Raw genomic sequence first — 23,152 nt, 5'->3', positions numbered from 1 at the left:
GCAGTGGTTCTGTGTCTCTCCAGACTACTGTACCCGCTTCAGGAGTCTGATTTCAGCCCCGGGCAGTGGGGCTTGGGCTTCAGCTTGTATCTTAGCTCTGCGGGGTCCCTGCCTGCCACTCCTAATGCCAGCCCTGCACTTGCAACCTCCCTAAACCCATCCCGCAGCCCTCTTCTAATATAGTATATAGAGCAGTATAAACAAGTCAGTGTCTGCATGAAATTTTAGTTTGCACTGACTTCACTAGTGATTTCTATGTAGCCTGTTGTAAAACTAGGCAAATATCTAGATGAGCTGCTGTACTCCCTGGGAGACCTCTGTGTACCCCAAGGGGTACATGTATCCCTGCTTGAGAACCACTGGCATAAGGGGAGCAATACTGGCTGTGCCCACTCCTTCATGTTGCTTTGTGCTCTGCATTCCCGTTAAGGCACAATGCCTCTTGGGTGTCTGCTCTGGGCTCCTGCAGCTCTGTACTGCCCCGATGCAGGGCTGTACACCCTAACCCCGAGTAAGGACCAAAGAATTCCGCCCTGTGCACAATCTTTTCCGAGAAGGGACCCCAGAAAGTTTATCTGAGGTGCAGAAGTGGGGTGAAGCTCTCTGGTCACAGCAGGAATGGCAGAGGGTGCCCAAGCCAGTACCATGCTTTGCTATTTCAGACTTTCAGTGTCAAGCCTGTGATTGTTTTAGCTAATCAAAGGCCAGATACGCGCATCAGGCTGAAAGTGCTGGCCCACGCACGACGAGATGTCATTCACCTGGTGCACGCAGACATTGCACTTGTCACAGAAAACCATCTCGTTGCCATCCTCTCCCTCCGGGGACCGGCACACGTCGCACACCACGTCCTCGTCGTACTCAATGCCCAGGCCCTCCTCCGTCTCAATGGCAATGTTCATGTTCTCGTAGCACATCGTCTCCAGCTCCTCCAGCACTCTCTCCAAGGTGATCTCATCCAGTTGTGGCTTTTCTGAAAGGCAAGAGGCAGAGTAATGACACTGATGCTTCACAATTAAACCAATCTTGCTTCTTAAAAACAAAGGGCCACCAGTCCTGCTGTCCCTAGGACATTTTGCCTGCTGGGGTGAAGCAGGCAGAGCCCTCCCTTTGGAGAGTCTTTGCACAAAGCCATATTTCACAAAGGAGATACTTTGGGCTTTAACTTAAGAGGCGAATTCATGACGATGATAAGATCTGTGATTCAGAAAACTGCTGCTTCTAACTGTGGATACAGTTTATGTTTCAAAATATTGCTGCTGGCAAAGAGGAAAAAACTCCATTCAGCTGAACCAATGCGGATAATTAGGTCTGACAGTTTAAATGTTCAAGGAGACAAGTCTTGCAAAGATTCTTGCTGCAGGAAGGGCTCAGACAAGCTTTGGTATTGCAAAGTCAATGCTTTATTTGTTAAGACTGTGAAAATTGACCCTTTAGTGCAGACGTGGGCAAACTATGGCCTGCGGGCCACATCTGGCCCACGGGACCATCCTGCCCAGCCCCTGAGCTCCTGGCTGGATGGCCTAGTCCCTGGCCCCTCCCCCAGCATCCCCTCTCCCCACAGCCATGCCGTTGTGAGCACAGCCGGCTCTGGCCGGGTATCACGGCTGTGGGCTCCTGCTGCTGGTAAGGGAGTAGGGAGCAGTGGTCCTGGGGCGTCGGGTAGGAGGGGTGGTTGATGGGGCGGAGTTCGGGGGGACAGTCTGGGATGGAACAGGAGGGTTGGGAGTGGGAGTCCTGGAGGGCCTGTCGGGTGGGGATATGGATAGGGTCAGGAGGGCAGTCAGGGGTAGGGAGCAGGGGGGCTGGAAAGGGGTGGGAATTTCCCAGGGTCCAGTTAGGGGTGGGGGGTCCAAGGAGGGGGTGGTTAGGGGATGAGGCACAGAGGGCGGTTGGATAGGGGGTGGGAATCCCGGGGGAGCGCTGTCAGGGTGCAGGAGTGCGGATGGGGTCAGGGCAGTCAGGGAACAAGGAGTGGAGGGGGTTGGATGGGTTGGGGGCTCTGAGGGGGGCCGTCAGGGGGCGAGAAGTGTGAGGGGGCCAATAGGGGGTGGGGGCCAGGCTGTTTGGGGAGGCACAGCCTTCCTTACCCGTCCCTCCATAAAGTTGTGCGATCCCGATATGGCCCTCGGGCCAAAAGGTTTGCCCACCCCTGCTTTACAGGCTAGTTAAATAGAACTGTAAATTTGGAGATAAAGGTTGAAATTGAGGGTAACGTCGTTCTTTGTTTCTGGTCAGTACAAATACAGTTAGAAGGTCAGTTACAGGGGAGGTTTGGGCTTGTATTTGTTGTCACACTTTTTATTCTCATTGTACTAGCACCTCTAGTGACAACTAGTGGTGAGGACGCTTTCACCAGAGGCTTTTCCTCAGTGACAATCCCTAATATGGGGATGATACCACTTTTCCATAGTGGCCGTGACTGCTGCCATGAGGATGCTACCCCAGCAGCTTGTTGAGAGTGAAATGTTGCCATTGCTGAACTGCGTTCCCATGAATTCAGTCTCTCATCATCTTCCACTTCAGGTGCTTCTTCCTAAGCCACCTCCTGCCATTGCACAGAAGTCAATAGGAGTTCAGCTCACTGATCAATGGCAGGACACAGCCCTTTATCGTCATGGGAAGTCTAAGTACACAATAACTGTGGTTCACCTTCCCCTATTTGCAAATGATCCTGCTGCTCCCCCATAGAATGCTAAGGATATTTCCATGAAATGTAGATTTTTTTTTGCTTAGGAATTCATCTTCTCCTGTTGTTTCGCCCCTCACCTGATTGTAAGATCATAGCTGTCTGCACAACAACTAGGATGTTACAAACAGCATTTGGTCACTTCAGGTAATGAGGGGAAGAAGAAAAAGCAAAATTAAAAAAACATCCACAGAGTCTATGTGATGTTTTCCATGAGGCGCGAGAGCACAGAATTTTAACAAAACCAACACACATAGGTCAGGAATATTTGTTAGTGGTTAAGGAGAAGGTGATTTCCAACTAAACATTGAAGGGTTACAGTAGCAACTTAAGCTTTGAACTCTAGTGGGCTAGATTATTTAATATATAATAGTGATCAGAGGGGGGACCTGTCATATGTACAAAGGCAACAGAGGAACTTGACTTGTGATGCTTCAGTATACCAGGATTCCTTTATTTAAAAATACAAAACAAAACACTGCAATTTTCGACAATTATAGTAACAAGCCACTTCAGTTCACAACAGAGTAGCTACAGCGGTTGGGACCATTACTGTAGACTACTGCAGAGTACTCGTTATAGAGGTTTTCTACATTCCCTGTTGCTGGGCAGCAGGGGAACAATTCTTGATTTTTAAACAGTGAAGGGAAAAAGACAAAGATAAATTCATGTTAAAAAGTTAAGTGGCTATATGGTGCACAGTTTTTGTATGCTGAACTAACATGGAACCAAATTCTGAAGTTCTCACCCAGGGCTAAATTTTGAGCCCACTGAAGCCAGTGGCAAAGCTTCCAGGAATATCAACATGACCAGGATTCAGCCCTATGTCCTCAGGCAAAACTCCCAATGGCTTCCAGAGGAATTTTGCTGATAAGGCCTGCAGGATGTGTTCCTTTTGCACCAAGTCCTAATGACCCAATAACATGCTGGAAAAAAAATCTCTCAGGTATTAAGGGCACATGTAGGGAGAAGTGGGCAAACAAACAGGCCATTGTCTGGCTTTTTAAGTTCTTCTCCCACGCTTTTCCACTGGCACCGTTTACTTTGGCTTGACAAGTCTATGCAAACTTCTGGATTGGCATTTTACACGTCTGTGTCAATCTAAGCCAGTCAATCCCATTCCCTATGGGGGCCCTTTTAAGTGCTTGAGTTGTTATGCCACAACATGCAAAGAAGCCTGACGCTACCTGTTTTATTGCGAGCAAGCCCACTGGATGGATGCGTGATCCTTTCAGAGCCCAAATATGGCACATGGTGCCTCACAGGCATTTGGAGAGCTGCAATCATGTAACCATTTCAAGCACCCGTCATTGGCAATCTCGTTCACGACACCTCATGCTTCAGAGCTTAGATGTAACCAATACCTTGGGTTGGGAGTTGCACCACTACAGGGGATCGCCAAAAGGGAATGTGCCATCCTTAAGGAGGGTGCAGCCTACTCCTCCAGTGCAGGGAGAGTGGGTTGTGTGAAAACCTGGCTCATTAATTTTACTTTGGCAGGGTCCCTTCAGGAACAGACCATTTCAACAGCTTTGTTATTGCAGCAAATATTTCAGCCTCTGTTTTTCACTCTTTAGGAAATGAAAGTCACTATTAAAATCTCTTTCTGTTCCTTGGGGACAGAAGCAGAAGAGTTTTCTGCATATCCCACCTGACAGAGCCGGCTTGCTGCATCTAGAGCAGCCTCTGAGCAGCTAAGAAATGACTATGAAGAGTCTGATTAAGTGTTTGCTATTCATGAAGTAGGGGAAAGAGGGAAGGTGGTTTCCATAGGAAACCTAAAACTAACCCAAACTCCGGAGTCAGGATCACATTAGCTCCTGGAGAGTACCCTTTACATCCAAGTGGAAACAAACTTCTCATGCAAGGTTGTACATTTTTAATTGATAGTGATACCCTGTCACTGCCAGCCTAACCCACAGGAAAGGTCGTGTCGATGTCAAACCTCTCCCACCTCACTGCTTAAAAACCAAATGTCCTAATTAGCTTTGAAAGTGAGTCTGACTTCAACGAAGCTTTGGACATGCACCCAGGAGCAGAATTCAGCCTTTGAACGGCATGTGGAATTTACAACACCTGTAATGAATCAGCACTCGCTCATCACTTTTTTAAATGTTTCATTTTTTAGATGGCATATCTATGATTCATGCATAAACAAACATACATTTTGGTACTCCTGAGTGCATTGTGTGCCAAAAAATTAAAAATTCTGTGCACAATATTTTAAAATCCTCCAAGTTTTATTTGTCAATAAATAAATGCAGAGACTGCAGCATGGCAGTGGGGACCACTGGCCGCACAAAAGTGGGAGATCACCCTGCAGCTCCCACAGCACCCACTCCTGGGACATGGATTCAGCGGTGAGGCTGCACCCAACCCTAACACAACACAAAGCCTGGCCCTGCCCCAGAAACACCCTGGCCCTGCCCCTCTGCACTAGGTGCACCAGGTGTGGGGCAGACAGGCACATCCAGGCAGGATCCAAGTACGAAGGGGCTCACTGTGGGGGAATCCAGGTGTGGGGTGAGAGAGTTCTATGTGGGACAATCTGGGTGCAGGCAGCTCAGTGGGGGGGTCTAGGTGTGGGGGGATCTGGATGCACAGAGGTTCGTTGGGGGGGCTCCAGGTGCAGGTGCAATGGGACACTGCAGGGGCTTCCAGGTGAAGGTTGTTGGGGCTCAATAGTGGTCTGGGTGTGGGGGTCTCAGCAGGGGAGTCTAGGTGCTGGGGGAGTGAGGCTTGGTGGGGTGCTGGGGGTCAGTGGCATGGGGTCTGGATGTGGGGGCTCAGGGCGAGCTCATTAGTGTTGGGGTCTGAGTGCAGGGAGCTCAGTGGGGGTGGTCTGGGTGTAGGACAGGGGCCTGGAGGCAGGGAGTCTGGGTGCAGGGGGGCTTCAGATGCAGGGACTGAGGTTCAGTGGGGTGGGATTTGGGTATGGAGGGTTAGGAGGGTTCTGGATGCACGAGGTGAGGCTTGGCAGGGGTGTCTGGGTATGGGAGGTCCGGATGCATGGGGTTGGGTGAATAGAGGAGCAGCTCCCCATACAGTGACCCCTCCCCCTGCAGCTGAGCGAGGGGGGGAGGAAGCAGGGGAGGCTGATGACCTTCCTGCAGCTAGGGGAGGTTTATGGGGATGGGTTTGATACAGCCCCAGCCACTCCTTGCAGGGGAAGAGGAAGTCCCATCCTCTCCTGCCTCCAGCTCAACTGGGACGAGAAGCTGATCCTGTCTCAGGGTAGGAGCCAATGGCTGGGATGTCCCCAGCCCCGTGGTGATTTACCTCTCCTCTGGCTGTTCTGGCTGCCTGAAATGATGTACCTGCACTGCAAGGAAGTGGTGCATATCTGCTCTTGCAGCTTCCCTTTGGTTCCCTGTCAGAAAGTCATTTTTCTGCGGGGAAGCAAAGAAATATGCAGGGGACATGAATTCTGTGCACATGCAGTGGCACAGAATGCCCCCAAGAGTAATTCAATATAGATGTAATTACATGTGGAATTAGTTTGCCAAGCTCTATTCAGAATACTATGGAGTCTACTGAAGTGACAATTGTACTTGACGTGTCAAAGAAATTAATGGCTTATGAATCACTAAACATTGGGGCCTGAAGGTGAAGTTCTTTTTCATTTATGCCCTGTTTATCTTCTTCTGCATCATATAAAGTTGTCACTATTAAGCTCCATTCATAAAATTGTCTTTTTGGCAGAGAAAGTTGCTATCTGTATTGCATGTCCAGCAAAAAACAAAAAATACCCAACCAAAATATCCCATGCTGTATACAATACTGATACTGTTATTTTCAACATGGCATGATGAAAAAGGAAAAAGTTTCTGATCTTGGTGACACTGCATAAGTCCAATGAAGTCCATGGAGTTATTCCATATATTTATGCACATAATTACTGAGATCAGAACTGGGTTTATGGATTCCAAATGTAGCTCAAGAGAAACAGCTTTTTATTCAGTTAAGACCTACTGGCAGAACTTACATTGTTCTGACTATGAACCTTGACCCTGACCTAGAGGGACCATGTCTGGAAGTGAGTGTTTAATATTCGTGCCCCTGTAAACACTGCCAGACTGGGGTCCTATTCAAAACACTAGCCAAGAAGTAAAAGGCTCCATGTCTATTACTCTTTCCATGAGGCCATCCATATCCCCTTCTCAGATATCTGAATGCTGAATTTCTGATGAGTGTCCTCATGGAATTTCTAACTAGGCCCATTTATACACCAAGGAAGTTCAACACTTTTCATATGAGCAAACTAGAACTTCTGGTGTTGATATGAACTGAAATGAACCTGAATAGCTTGTCAGGGTCATCCATTCCCAGCCATTAGCTGACAGTCTGAGAGTAAGAGATACAGGGGCAAGTCATCCTATTAAAATACACCTGTGGGCAGGAGGGAGCCTGCATAAATGGACAGAATGCACTGCATGTGTGGAAGTGACAGGAGATGAGGATAAGCCCCATCTTTCCCTTTACAGGAACTTCCTGGATTTGGGGCTCTGAGGATTCAGCGAGGGACAGCGAGGCACCATCTCCCACCCTCCATTATCTTACATGAGGTCTCCAGTGCTGCCCTAATCTCATGCTCCCAGCAAAATACAAGCCCTTACCATGCCTACACGGTCCCATCGCCAGCAGGACACTTCAACTGCCAGCTTACTATAGGAACTGGCAAGACATTCTGCCCTCCCCTCCTCTGGTATATATGTGGATTAACTTGTGGAAAGATCCCCAGAATCTTGGGGAGTGTTTGGTGCTTCTATTAGATGGACAACATCCCTTAGAGGCCATACTCCTTCCCTCTCTGTGGTGACAGGAACCTCATCCTCCTGATGGGATGATCCTGTAGAACCTATGCAAGTTGAAAAGTACAGTTTCCATGTCCTCCTCTGGCAGTCCACGATCACAGGTGAAGCTGATAGTCTCTTCCTTCCCAGACTGGGACACCACTGCACAGGCCAGGAGGAGAAATGGCATCACGTACCCAACCAAACTAAGCATCCCATAGAGGAGAAGGAAGGAAGTGGAAGAGGTGGAGGAGATGTCAGACTATAACTCACTCCAGGAGGTCTCCAGATATGACTTAGAAAAGGACAACACATACCTGTTATTTGGACCTGGCTCCTAACAGGAGGCTATTCCTTGTATACGTGCCTTCTGGGCGTGTGACAGGGAACTTCTACAAAGACTCATTTTCTCCCTATCCACATAACTGTGGGGTCATGTACACCACTGAGAGATTCCTAAGGATCCCATCATGTTCCTCTACTAGAATTAACCTTTTGCCTCATCCCCGTCAAATCCTGGAGGCCCCAGTGCTGCGGGTTACCACATTTCTGACTCAGATGACACAGCCCATTTCTTTGGAGAGACTAGAGGCCCAGTTCTCATACATTTCCCTACAGGCCAACCCACAAGTAGCACTGACTCTACCTCTTCACTGTGAGCTCAGCCATAGCCTCCTTGTCAGATACTGAAGGAAGTGGGAGAAAGGTAATAATGGCTCATGGGATGAGAGCCCCTTGAAGTGACGACTAACAACAGCCATCACAAACCCTGTAATAACAATACTTTGCACTTACAGGGATGTAGCACCTTTCAGCTGAAGTTCTCAAAATGTTTTACACACACTAATTAAGGGTGTGTAAATAGGGTAGGTAAATATTATTTGCTCAATTATACAGGTAGGGGAACTGAGTCTAAGAGGTAAAGTAACTCATCTAAGTCACACAGGAAGTCAGTAGCATAGGCTGGAATAGAACTCAGAACTTCAGGCTTCCCAGACACCGGTGTAACTACTAGACGAATTCCCTTATACACGCCATGTGACACAGTGACATTCTTTTGCTGAAATACATTCTCTACCTTTCTGTATTCTAGTCTGAATTTACTTGGTATGCTGGGGCAAAAATATTTAGGAGGAGCCACCTTTTGCAAAACTGCGACTTATTGCCAGTAAAACTGCACTCTACTAAAATCAATTTACTAAAACAATAAATCCTTTTACCCTATGGAGTATATTTGGAAATAAAACAGCTATGAACAAACAAACAGTCAAAAAGCTAACAGAATGTTAGGAACTATTAGGAAAGGGATAGGTAATAAGACAGAAAATACCATAATGTCACTATATAAATCCACGGTACATCTACACCTTGAATATTGTGTGCAGGTCAGAAAAGATATATTAGAATTTGAAAAAGTACAGAGAAGGACATCAAAAATGATTAGGGATATGGAACAGCTTTTAAGCTTCCATATGAGGAGAGACTGAAAAGACTGGGACTGTTCAGTTTGCAAAAGAGACAATTAAGGGGGGATATAATAAGAAGTCTATAAAATCATGAATGGTGTGGAGGAAGTGAATAAGGAAGGGTTATTTATCCCTTCACATAACACATGAATCAGGGATCATCCAATGAAATTAATAGGCAGCACATTTAAAACTAACATAAGGAAGCATTTCTTTACGCAACGCACAACCTGTGGAACTTGTTGCCAAGGGATCCTGTAAAGGCCAAAAGTATAACTGGGTTCAAAAGAGCATTAGATAAGTTCGTGGAAGACAGGCCCATGAATGACTATTAGCCAAGATGATCAGCGACACAACATCATGCTCTCTGGGTGTCCCTAAACCTCTAACTGCCGGAAGCTGGGACTGGACGACAGGGAATGGATCGCTCGATAAATTGCTCTGTTCTGTTCAATCCTTCCGAAGCATCTGACACTGGCCACTGCCGGAAGACAGGATTCTAGGCTAGATGGACCATTGGTCTGACCCAGTATGGCCATTCTTATGTTCTTAATCTTCAAGACAACAGGCTGTGCCATTAGTTGATTCACAAACAATAAACCTTGGCATCTCTCTCTCTCTCTGTCTAAATAAACAGATCACTGTCCCACCTCCATTTTTCTTCAAATGAGTTTTGCAAAACCGTCTAAAGTCAATTGTTGCTCCTGGGTCTATTATAATCTTTGACAAATAAGAAATGGAAGAGCATAGACTCCTTTACAAGCAAGCAAGGGGAGTATTCATGCACAGGACTGGAAGCCAGGGATTCACGAGATCAAATCCCAGTTTTAACAGTTTCCTTCTATGGCCTTGGGCCAGACACTCAGAAAACTATCTGCTTTAGTGTCTCCATTTGTAAAGCTGGGATAATGATCCTTAGTTACCCCACAGCGATGTTCTCAGAATTAGAGCAATCTGAAGATGAAAAGTGCTAAGTGCTATGTATTCATAGGGTTATTTTCTTATCAAAATACATTTCTGTAGATGTTCGGTGAAGAGTATTCTAGTTACTAAGTGATCCGACTGCATAATGGTGATGATGTAGACTAAGATTTTCGAAGCACTAGAGGGGATTTAGACACATAGCTCCTATTAATTGCAATGGGAGCTGTGCATCTAAATCCCCTAGGCAGCTTTGAAAACTCAGCCCAATGTCCACGTGATCGTCACTCATTGGTGTCAAGAGGTGTAGGTTCTGTTCCTGGCTCTGCCACAAAATTAACACGTGACTGTAGGAAGGTCACATAAGCTCTATGTGCCTCAGCTCCTCGTTTGTAAAAAGGGGCGTAACAATACTTCCTTCCCTCCCAGGGATGCTGAGAAGTGCTCAGGTCCTGCTGTGATGCACGGCACAAACACATCAACAAATAAAGTGCTCACATTTTATATTAAAGTATCATTTTATAAAGGGTTAATTATTAATAAATGTTTTAATAACTGATTAATCAAATGTTATAGACTCCACCAGGTGAACAGATTGCTCATAACTATGGCTTACAACAGTCAATAAGATCTTCTACTTACATGTTTATAACTATCTGCAACCCAAACTACCCATGTTCTACAACATGCTTATGATATCTCATCATCATATGTTAACCATTTATAAATATTAATAAACAATGTGACCAATAAAATAAATAATAAGCATACAATCTGCATATGAGCTAAACACATGCAGCAAAACTTCTAGGTATTTTGTTATAATCATCTTCTGCTAATGCACTTAAAAGATTTACAGAAACCAATTATCACCCTTTATGCCACCCACTGACATCAATTATTGCTCAAATTTCAGATGATGACAAAGTGTTTTAGAAGCCACTTAATAATCTGCTGTCTTTCTGCAATAATGCTTTTCACTCGCAGAGCTGTCCTAGGGCACTTCTGATTAAAGCTACACCCCTTCCACCAGCCAGGCTCTGAATATTGTTTGAAACTGATGCATTTATTTTAAAGAGTTTATGTAAATAATAAACAACAACACAGAAAAACTGATCATGCTGAAAACAAATAAAATCAAGAGCGCTAAAACCTACATTTCCACTGTTGACCACAGATCCTACTAACCTATTTGTAAGGTAACAGTAGGGGGGTGCTCCTGCAAGCTCTGTCTCTGTATGGAGTTAAATCATCTAATGCTTTCATTTTCAGGGGGTCACTGTGTTTCACCTCTGCAAATGATTATGGAACAACTACCTGCAAATACTTCTAGCTTCCCTAGCAGGCTTTGGCGAGATAAGCTTGAAGGCTAAGGCTATTTTCAAGCAAAATTGATTTGGATTATCATTTTAAGTATCTTTCTTTTCTTTTTTTTTTTTTCCTTCTTCTTCTTCTTCCCTTGAGACTCACTGTCTAACTTTTGCCATTTCCGGGACAGATTCTGACACCCTTACTCATATGCAGTTGTACACTACTCCCTGAGTAATCTGGCTGTAGCTAATGAGACTACTCACGGAGTAAAATGCTCCTGAACTGGAATAAGAGTATCGGAATCTGATTCTCTGATTCCTCCTTCTAACTTTTTTCATGGGCAGCCCAGAAATAAAACAATCAGCCCAATAAAGGTCTATGGGCTCCTTTCTGCTCTCAGATAAGCCCATGCAGGTCTTCACTAATTGGATCTGGGTGGAACAGCATAAGTGGAAACTGTGTTGAGTAGTGGATAAAGCACTAGAGTGAGGCCACCTGGATTCTAATCCTGGTTCTGCCATTCTCCAGGTTATTTATTTACCACACCTCTCTGTGTGTTCGCTTCTCCTTCCACATTGTGCCTGCCTTCTTTATTTACACTGCAAGCTCTTTAGGGCAGGGACAGTCTTTTACTATGTGTTTGTACAGTGCCTAGCACAATGGGACCACAAACTCAGTCGGGGCCTTTAGGTGCCTAGCATCATCATCGTCATTAAGAATCCATCCCAATGATTGAAATAAAAAAAGAAGTCAAATCCACATCTGCTGGCCGTGAATAGTAAATAACGAAAAGCCACATTTTGTTCTCATTTACACCAATGGAGTTAATCCAGACTGACACTGCTGTGACTGAGACGAGCATCTGTTCTCAAGATACTTCCACGCTGTAGATATGCATCCACTCTGTGTACTAAATGTCTTTCACTTGTAAATTGTTAATAAAATGAGAAGTGGTGGAGGATTTGCTGGTTCTTCTATTACCATCAAACAAGTCCACCTTTAAAATGATTGTGCAGTGAGCTCATGTTCTCATTCACGCACACAGTACCCATGAATGCTTTTTGTGGGCTGCCATACAGATATGTCATAAAACAGCCCCAAACTGGCAAGGTTTCTCTAAAACAAAAATCCAAACAAACAGAGCCTGAATTATTAATGGAGATAAGCGTTCTCAACTGATTAACAATAACTACCACAAGCCTGAATTCAGCTGCAGAGCTGAACATCTTTGTGAAACCACACAACACGGGAGCTCTGCATATGGATTACACAGGGGTAAATAGTCCATTATGGCCATTAACAGTAGATGACTAGCAGAAGATTCCAGTCAAAGCCTTTGTACATTAACAATCCCTTATGGCAGCAGGATGGTGGGGAGGCAATTAAAAGGGGGAAGTCAGTCAGTCATTTAAAGGAAATGGAACCCACAACAAAAAGGACAGGGCTCCACACACCCCAGTGGGAGCGGCATATGTGAAACATACTGCATTGTGGGGACAGAAGGCCCCTTGGTATCTTCATCCTACATATACAGAAGAATCCCCCTCCCAAATGGTATGAGCAAAAAAACAAACAAAAAAAGAGGTCTTAATACTACTCTCACTCATCCTAGTGTAAATCAGGATTAAGACCAGAGAAGTCAATGGAGTTACACCAGTACAGAACCAGGGTAAGCAAGATCTGAAAAAGACTCAGGAGACAGCCAATGACAGAAGCACTAGGATGGGGTTAGTGAAGGGAACTGTATATCAGGAGACCAGGGTTTTATTTCTGACTCCATCACTATCCCAGAGTGTAACCCCCTGCCCCTCTAAAGGGGGATAATAAATCATAGCTATTTCACAGGGCTTTCCTGAGACCCACTGGGGTTGATTCTCCACTCCCTCACACCAGTGTAAATCAGGAGTAGCTCCACTAAGTCAATGGAATTACTCTAGTGTAAAACTTAGGTGAGTGGAGACTCAGCCCTAAGGCTTCTGAAAGGTTGTGAGATCCTCAATGAAAGGCCTGATGTGAATTACAGCAGAATTAACCGCTGGCCTATCGGCTGCTGTTGCACTCTCTGTAAGACAGTGGTGTCCCCTAGGACAGTGGCACTTTAATCAGATATAGCACATAGCTAAAGCTTCACAAACTACAACTCTTACATAGAGCAGTGGCTTAGTGGTCAGAGGGTATGGCTACACCGACCGCAGCAGTGCTTTGAAGTGCAAGTGTGGTCACGGCGCCAGCGCTGGGAGAGAACTCTCCCAGCGCTGCAGGTACTCCACCTCTCCATGGAGATTAGCTTACAGCGCTGGGAGCCATGCTCCCAGCGCGGGGGCACTGTTTACACTGGAGCTTTACAGCGCTGTAATTTGCTGTGCTCAGGGGGGTGTTTTTTCACACCTGAGTGAGAAAGTTGCAGCACTGTAAAGTGCCAGTGTAGCCAAGCCCAAGTATCAAGTCTATACCACTTAAACACAAGTTTGAACCCTCAAGTCAGTTTTCTTCCTTCTGAGATGATGAACTTGATTTCTATACTGTTTAGAGTTCAGAAAGAGAACAATATAGCTATATCCTAGTTAGGAGTGTAAGACTGGTTACAGTATATTCCTTTCTGGATCTTACAAGAACCAGATTTAGATCCAAAAAGACAATAATATCCCTTAAAAATACTGATGATTAAAATCATATCTAGTGAAGCATAAAAATGAGGTAGCAGGCTCACTTCAGTGCATCAGTGATAGCTCAGTGAATAGACTCTGACCGATCAATTGTTTTGTTTCATGGCCCCACTTTGAATGCCATCTGGGAACCTTTCTCTAAAGCCTTACGCTCCATTCCATCTGCTGTGCAATGGTTCTATTTCCACGGGAAATGGTGTTTGCCTAATGCGAGGAAGTCATTGGTAGTGCATCTAATCAGCTGTTACCATTAGTACACGTGCAGTGAACAGGGGAATCAGACCACTTGCAGGCAGAGCTGTGGCTCAGTAAACGCACACTCAGTTTAATCTCTGCTGCCCCTCCCAAAGGGATAAAAAATGGTTAATTAATCCATACCGGAGATTGTGCAACGGATTGGAAATCTGCTGAGAAAAGTTATGAGCTGAGTTTGGGCTCTGCACCAGCTGACTGAGGTGTGTCAGAGTCATTACACTCACACAAAGGCTGGCTGAGTAAACCAAGGTGACCCATGAAAGCCAACTGTAATACAGGTATGCATATTATGTTGATAAGAGAAGGCTCATAAGAGACTGGATGGCTTAATGGAGTGGTAATTGGCTACAGTGCCTTTCACTGCCAGGTCACTAGTTTGACTACAGCTCATGTTGGAAGTGACTGAAAATCATTAGCTTTTTTGTAACAAAAAGCTCTAGCTGTAATGCCAGGTATTGCTGCTGACCCGTGTGACTCCTGAAGGAACACTCCATGCTTCAAGAACTGGTCACGGGAAGGAGAGTGAGTTCTAACATCAAGTTCTCTTCTAAGAGAATGTCTTGCCGTCAGTCCCTCCCATATATATCAACAGGGTTCCTGCTCTCACGTGGGGAGAGCGGCGGCTCTCAGGGCTTACACGGGCTGCAGGCCTTCCGGATTCTCGTATTAGAACAAATCAGTGGAGGGTGGGTTCTTGGGGTATCATCTGAACCTCCAGCAAAGAGCCCTTTTTGATCCCCCAGGTATAAATTGTGTACAATCAATAGTAGATGCACATTCTCATACTGAACGGCTGAATTCAGCCAGCTGGGCAGACTTCACCCCAGTGTAACTCCACCGACCTCAGTTTGTTCCAGCAATGTCCACTTAAAAGGGACTTCACCTCACTTGACTTGAGATGTTCTAATCATCACACAGACATATCTTACACATATTATGATGAATTCCTACCCCATCCCTGCTACATCGGAGTAAATTTTACCCAGGTGGTTCTTGCTATCCCTATAAAACAACAAGAACACCTCAAGTACCTACGATACAGCCCTGAGTGTAGAGCGCACAGTGAACTTATATAAACAGCATATACTGTATGGATTAAGTCGAGGAATACTTAGAAATGTTCATTCTGCCTTCAGCAAGACTGATACAGGCATCAACATTTTTAGCAATTTCTCTAGGATTTTGTGTGTGTGAAGTGCCTATCACAGTCAGCAAAGGGACTTTTCAGTCCGAGGCTCTGATGTCTCTCTAGCCACAATCCTACAATAGGTCTGAATTTAATGGAGATCACAACACGTGGCGTGAAATCTTAATAAAAAAACCAAAGACTTACGGCAGGGCTTCTCCCTAAAAGGAAAGGTCTTGTGCTGTCTATAATGTCCTATACTCATAAATCTGGTCAGTGTCTGATCCAAATTACTTTAGATCCACTTTCTTTATTATCTCACATTGCAGCCGCAACAAATAAATTGTTCGGGCACACTTAAATGTTGAACTCATCTTTATCAGCTAGGCGCTTTTTAAACAGTATATTTCAACAGGATACAGAGCTGGTTATTGGCATGTGCTCATGACAAAGGAAGGTTTTTTTAACTGACAAAGCTTTTTATGTGATCAATTACTAGGCTTTACATTTAAGCTGATAATCTTTTCTCAGGCCTGGTCTACACTCCGTGTGTGTGTGTGTGTGTGTGTGTGTGTGTGTGTGTGTGTGTGTGTGTGTGTGTGTGTGTGTGTGTGTGTGTGTGTGTGTGTGTGTGTGTGAAATCGATCTAAGATACACAACTTCTGCTACAAGAATAGCGCAGCTGAAGTTGACATATCTTAGAACAACTTAGAATTACTTACTTCGCGTCCTCGTGGCGCAAGATCGACAGCTGCTGCTCCCCTGTCAGCTTTGCTTCTGCCTCTCGCTGAGCTAGAGTTCAGCAGTCGACAGGAGAGCGATCGGGGATCAATTTATCACATGTAGACGCAATAAATCGATTCCCGATCCAGCGAGTAGTATAGACATACCCTCAGAAAGTGCCCAGGTAACTACATATAGCTATTTGCTACTGGAAAGATTTATTTGATCTCAGTGATCAAATCTCATCTCTTGCGTCATCTAAGACAGGACTGGAAAAGGCATTAGGGAATACACTATATGGAACAATATTGCACCGGCAGAGGAACAGACCCGATGATCTAATAGGTATTTTCCATCTCTACCTTCTGTGATTCCCTAAAAGTCAGTCTTGGATCATGCTGCCTTTTTCTTTGTCATTAAATTCTTTGTATGTGACACATCCTGTGCACAGCCTAATAACATTTCAGGTGACAGAAATTTGTCTGCAAGTCTAGATGTAGTTTTAAACTTTTGCAAATCTCCTTATGCTGAGGGACATCTTCTGACTTCAGCAACGCTCTCTGAATTTGAGGACAGGCTACGATTCTCCAGTAAGACTGAGCTGGCAATTCAGAAGTATAACAAAGCTTGTTTGGAAATCACAATATATTATGAATCACTGGGACTACTAATACTGCAGATCTCAAAGACAGATTGTCTCCAGGCCAGCTTATGCACATTGCTATCTACTGGACTAAGCATTCAACTAGGAGGTGAAGGGACCTGGGTTCTAATTCTACTCTGCCACGGACTTGCTGTGTGACCTGACCCATCTGTAAAATGGAGATAAAACTGCGTACCCTTCTTTGGTACACCTCTTCTCACTTTGAGACCTACTGATGAAAAAATGCAGTACATATGCAAAGTGTTACTGTTGTTCAGATTCTGGAAATTTGTTACAGAAGCTTGAAGTCCTGCTTATTTCAATGGTTTAGCTTTGTTTTATTCCATGAGCATATAAAACCCATCACTTTAGACTGATAATAGTATTTTGGACTTCTATAGTGCCCTCAAGCTGGGGATCACAAAGCACTAATATATTTCATTGGAACTCTTTTGCGAGTAGGTAAGCATTACCGTCCCCACTTTACAGTTTGGGAAACTCAGGCACAGAGAGTTTAAGTGATTTGGCCATGGTCACACAGTAAGTCAGAAGAAAACAGCAGAACTCGTGAATTGCCATCCTGAGCATTAACCTCAAGACGACACTTTTCACCTGCCAGACTTTTATGCCCACATTGTGTTGGAGGATGTATTATTAATCTATGCCACGTTTCTCTTTCAAGTCACTGGAAAAAATGTCTTAGGCATAGTTCTAATGCAGACCTGAGGCAGAGGGGAGAAACAGCAGAATCCTTATACCAGACCTACATTCTCAGTGGATCTCATGGAAATCACTGGATACTATTTTCAAATCCCTGCCCCTCCCCAGAATATTAAAGGCTAAGATAGTAGTTACTGGGCTCTTTTTAAAAACAAAAATAGATTGCTGAGTCGGCCTGATGGGCTCCTGGTTTCTTTGCACTACTGTGATTGGAAATCCATGGATTCAAAACTATTGTTTATCGTTGGTAGTTCAGCAGCACTTAGAGGCTCTATGTGAGATCAAGGCCCCACTGTGCTAGGTGTTGTGCAAACACACAGAAGGAGACAGTCCTTGCCCAAAAGAGCTTACTCTCTGAATAAACAAGACAGACAAAGGGTCAGAGAGGGCACAAAGATGCACAGAAGCCAAGTGAAGCAGCTTGTCCAAGGTCACAGAGATGGTCAGTGGCAGTGTCAATCTCCTGATTCCCAGATCAGTGCCCTACTGGATCACTCTTCATCTCCATGCAAGCAAGTCCAATTCTCCCATGTCTGGTTCATCAAGGATTGGAGGTGTGGCAGAGGTAGCAGGCTCACTCCTTAGGGATGTGGGGAGTATATTTCATCATCTCTACAGAAACTCCTACAATGACGACGGTTTGGGTTGTGATTTCAAAAGGGGCTCCACTCCAGGACTCTTTGGCAATATAAAAATAAGATACTACAGTAATATCTACACTGTGTACTATTGCAACAAGCAGCTCCTTTTCCTAATCTCTGGCTTCTAAATTCAATACATATCCTATTGCATTTCTATTGGTAAAACAATCTATCTAATCCAAAATATTAACATTTGGAAGATGCAAGCCAAAGATAACAAGCAATTGCTGGTTAAGCAAGAGACCCGGTTTGCTTGTGGTGCCATGCTAGCACCTCAGTCCCCTTTCCTCCCCAAGCTGTGAAACCAGCGTTCTCATCTCAGTCTTGCAAGTTAACAATGAATGTGGCAGTTTCACAACTAACAAGCCTTTAAGACACTGTATCTGTAACCTGATGCTTTAAAGAAATAATAAAGCGAGTCAGTTTTAACTCAACCAAACTGATTCTTGGAGCAGTGCTAATACATTTGCCCAGCTGAACATCATGAACACTAATGGGCTAACTCCCAATCCCACTTCTGTCTAACTGAAATGGATTAAAATGTGCAGTGATATAAAGCCACAGTTATGCTAGCAATACCATGCTGTGCCATGCACAGACAACTGGAAAAGGAGAGGCACCCTATGACGGTTATTCCTCAGCTGTACATATTTTGACCGAAATAATGCCGTTTCTTTCCTCTGCCTCCATTTGTCAGTTTGGCAAGAAGACAGTTGAGCAGGGCCTTTGTGATTTTGAAGAGAATCAAGGGAAGAGGAGTAGATGTCAGTGTCATACCTTTCCTTTTCCTCTCCTGGCCACGGGGCACTTCCTGCAGTACAGTGCTTTGGGGAGCAGTAATGGAGATGAAGCTAGAGATGGGAATGGAGTTAAAGTGCAGCAGTGGGAGTCAGGAGTCTGTATTCTGTTCTGTAAATCAACCTCCTTGCTCTACTGCAGTGGTTCTCAAACTTTTTGTGTGGGCAATCCCGGGGGCTGACAGCTCACAACCCCCACGTAACCATCTCATGACCCTTTGAGGCTCATAAGCCATGACCCCCAATTTGAGAAACCCTGCTCTACTGGGTGAAAGCAGCATGGAAGGCCTCAATCTTTTTTGTTTTCATAATTAATAAGGCATAATACCAATTCTGTGTGCTCCCCCGCAAGCAGAGAAATAACAGCAACACCTACCCATCTCCCTGAACTCCATGTTCACAAGCTCCAGCCAGCAAGCGTCAATCTCATCCAGGTCGTAGCGGATCACTCCCTGTGAGCACGTCCTGTGGACCTCTGAAATCTCAGAGACAGACAGACTGCTTGGGGAAACCTGTGGAGGAGACTCCTCTAGCAGGGGCATAATCCTAGGAGAAGAAAAGGAGAGCATAAGAAAGAGCTGCAGTACCTAAAGAATTTATCATTAGAAACCTGACCACAAACTATTTATCCCTAAAGCCCTGATCTTGCCAACACTTATGTATGTGCTTAACTTTAAGCAGTCCCATCAAAGTCAACAGGGCTACTCCCATGATTCAAGTTAAGCATGTGCATAAGTGTTGGCAGGATCAGGGCTCTTACACATACGCCTACATTTTCAAAAGTGACTAGTGATTTTGGGTGCTTCAGATTTGGAGGCCTGACTTGAGCCATGCAGAAGGCATGATGCTCAGACAGTGCGGAGCAACCACCCTGTGAAAATCTGGTGCCTCAAGTTGGGCCCTCAAAACTGAGGCCCTCAAATCACAAGTGGTTTATGAAATCTCCATGATTTTTTGGACACTAACAAAATACTTTTAAAAAGATGAAGATCCAGCCTACATACAAACGTTGTATCGCTCTAACGACACCCATCAAGTTAGGGTGAACCCCACCTAGCATGGCCAGTTATACCGGTATAAAAGTTCATATACTGGTATAGCGTATTCCTGCATGAGAAGGGAGTAAGCTCCACTGGCATAAGCACTTTTATATTTTTATAACTGCAACCACTCTAGGGGTTCCACTGGTAGAACTATTTTGATAAAAGGTAAAAAGTCATCAATCTGACACAGTTATACTGTGACACAATCTGTGTAGACCAGGCTTAACTTACAGGAGGAAAAATGCTCATGGGCTGACACTAGATGTAGCCTTTGTAAACACCAGGGTCCCTATTCATGTTGCAACGGATTCACAAATGAGAAGGACAGTGAATGTTCAGCACAAAGGCAAAACACCATGTGTTTCACCCCTGACCTCGCAGGAAATCTCAACATTCAAGTGACCCACATTGCAGACACTCTCAGGACAGAATGCGCCTTTGCAGCGAAAGCTGGTACTGTGTGGGCACCATGGGAAGTGCAATCTCTTTTTCTACCCTTTAATGGACTTACATTCAGTGGTGTAGGCAGTGGTTTATCATTGCATCCACTAAAAGGAACATTTGGCATCGTGGGAGACCCTGAGAGATGCTGGCTATTTCGACAGGATGCTAAACCTTCTTGGTTATCTGTTAACCCAGAAGGATCGTTGCTATTGCAGGTGTTGTTTTTAATTGATATATTCACATAAGAAGTGATTAATGCAGAAGGATGTGTGCCCTGCATCTTTTTAAGTGTGTCCCAGGCGCTGTAACAGCACGAAAAGGGCACAGATTGACTTCCCCTCCATATACCTTGGCATTGTCTCTAACTGAGAAGCAGATGGTAGACAAGACAGCCCAAACAGAGGTAAAGAAACCACCAGCGAGCAATTACACATCACTAATTTTCATTTCCTTAAAATAAAAAGGAATAAAGAACCTCCAGGATAACAATTCAGCTGCTTAAAGCAGTGGGTCAAGGAAGGTGTTTAAAGAGTCGGATGCTGCTGCTGTAAAAAAATACTTTGTGCAGCTTGCAATCTGGGTGGGGTGAGATGACTGCCATCAGATGAGAAAGAGAAGGATGTGCCAGGGTAAACAGGACACTGCACCAAAACAAACTATTTGAGCTTGGTTTTTAGGTACTGGAGATGCGATGCTTTTCAAAAGGTACAGCAAAGCACTCTCCACAAGAGTGGTGCTTTGCCTAGTGATTAGAGCAAGGCACTAGGATTCAGGAGGTCTGGGCTGTATTTCTGGTTCTGCTCCTAACTTGCTGCACGAGCTTGGGCATGCCTCTTACCCTCTCTGTCTTTTGTTTCCCAATCAGTAAATAGGGATAACAATGCTTACTTGCTTCATGAGTGGTGAAGGCATCTGAAATTGATCTATGAGCGGAAGGATGGTCTGGTGGTTAAGGCACTGAGCTGGAACTCTTGAAGCAAAGTGCAGATCCCAGCTCTAACACAGACTCCTTGGGCAAGTCACTTTGGGCTTGTCTAGACAAACATTTAGTTTGCAGTAAGGTGAGGAGTGAATCTAGCCTGCCATGAGCTAACTGTCCACGCAGACCCTGCTGACGCTCATTAACAAGTTGTTAATGCACTTTGATATAATTCTCTTTGAAACTGTTAGTGTGTGTCAGCAGGGTCCACAGAGACAGTTACCAGCTTAATGCAAGATCAGGCCCACTGGTCTTCTCCGGCGGATGGTGATCGACAGCAGAAGTGGAAAACATTACTGCATAAGGTATCTGAACATGAATCCCATGGATTAGCAATGGAGCCCAATGCACACTTCTGGCTGAGACAGATTGAATATTTGTAAGTGAGTTTTAAAACTTATATGAAGATTGAAGTACCTCGAAGCAGAGCCCTACAATCAGGGGTTTATTTGTTCAGGTCCAGGACTGCACACTGAAAGAATGAAGATAAACTGAGCTTACAGTCAAAGCACAGGTGAAACCATGTGTCTACTGTTTGGGAAATTTTCCATTTAACTTTGGGACACATATAATGGGTCAAATGTATTGCAGATGTAATCCCATGAAAGTCAATGGGCTTCACTGGAGCCCAATGAAGTTACCCAAGGAATGAACTTGGCCCACACTATTTACTGGCACCAGAAGCAGCTCTGAATTATTTGTGTTTGCTGGGCTACTCAACCCAAGGGACTGAATTTGAGCTTGGGGGATACACACGAGGAGTTTGGAATTTAGCGAGGAGTTTTCCAAACTCCCTCTAGGTTGCTGTAACCACTGAAAGTGCACAAAGATCCCAAGTTTTAGCTAGAAACTAGGCAGAGAGGTTTAGCCCCAGTTCAGTAAGATCATTAAGTAAATCTCCTCTGGATACCTGGCTTTGTGGCTGCCAGGCTTTCTGAGACTGAGACCGGCTTCCAGCCACAGCATGCAAGCCAGCTGTGCAGAGGACTCACCTGGGTGCTTAGAATGCTGCTAGTTAAGCATTCACAGCAACCACTGAAAATGCTGCAGTCATCTGGGAACTTTCCTTTTCTCAACAGCACTTTCCTTTCCAAGAAAGCCTGCCAACTGAGGGCTGGGGTCCTGCCTTCTTGTGCCCACTACACTTTCAGGAGTCCAGCTCTGTGAACGCCTTATTGTGCCATTATGCTCCCAAAATCCTGGCCTTAGGATGTAGAAAACTGTTAAACAAGCATCTTACAAAACAACAACAGTTTGCAGCTCTGAAGAGCCTTTCATCTAGAGAGCCCCGAGTGTTTTACAACCATGGATGAACAGAGCCTTACAATATCCCCAGTTTACAGATCATGGACCAGACTGATTGGTCCAGACTTGTCCACACAATGAGACAGTGGAAGACCTATGGATAGAATCCAGGAGTCCTGATTCCCAATGCCTGCTTTAACCTCTAAACCACACTACTCCAAATTTAGTTGACCTTCCCTCTCTCTTTTTGATGACGCCCCCAATCACCTAGTTCTGCACAGGAAAGCTGCCCACCCTGGGATGCCATTACTTGCCTGACATATCCCTGCACACAGCTATGTCCAGGAAGGACTTAACAGCCATTCCAGACACTCCTTTTCTCCCAGAAATCACACTCCCTCACTTTAGTCTGAGCAGAACTTATCGCAGACTTGTGCAGAGCTCCGAACTTGCAACACTTTTATTTGCAAGTTTGATCATGAAATGATTTGAATTAGCACAAATGCGCGTGGGACTCAGGTTAGCGCTCACCTTATTCCTCCAGCCCAGCTCGGGCAGGTCTGTGTTACACTGGAACCTACTAGGCACACTACCAAGTCTGACGCTGCCTCTGGCACAAGAAAAACCATCCAATGCACTGAGCTGCGTTAGGCTTTCTACAACAAGGCTTCTCCTTAATGCTGAAAGGGG

General features: G+C 45.0%; 1 protein-coding gene across 12 annotated transcripts in view; it reads right to left on the bottom strand.

Annotated features, from left to right (window-relative positions):
• JADE2 (jade family PHD finger 2) overlaps positions 1-23,152 on the bottom strand; it is a 139,267-nt gene that overhangs the window by 40,399 nt on the left and 75,716 nt on the right. For all 12 annotated transcript variants that reach the window (XM_032783497.2, XM_032783494.2, XM_032783499.2 and 9 more), the window contains 2 exons: positions 19,128-19,297; positions 762-973 (listed from right to left, as the gene is read on the bottom strand). In XM_032783497.2, the coding sequence (XP_032639388.1) occupies positions 762-973; positions 19,128-19,297 (382 nt within the window). The remainder of the gene's footprint in view (positions 1-761; positions 974-19,127; positions 19,298-23,152) is intronic.

The sequence above is a fragment of the Chelonoidis abingdonii genome, chromosome 7 (assembly GCF_003597395.2).
Source record: "Chelonoidis abingdonii isolate Lonesome George chromosome 7, CheloAbing_2.0, whole genome shotgun sequence".
In the NCBI taxonomy this organism is placed as follows: domain Eukaryota; kingdom Metazoa; phylum Chordata; order Testudines; family Testudinidae; genus Chelonoidis; species Chelonoidis abingdonii.
Note: the sequence above shows the minus strand (reverse complement) of the source record. Positions and strands in the feature narration are given on the sequence as shown.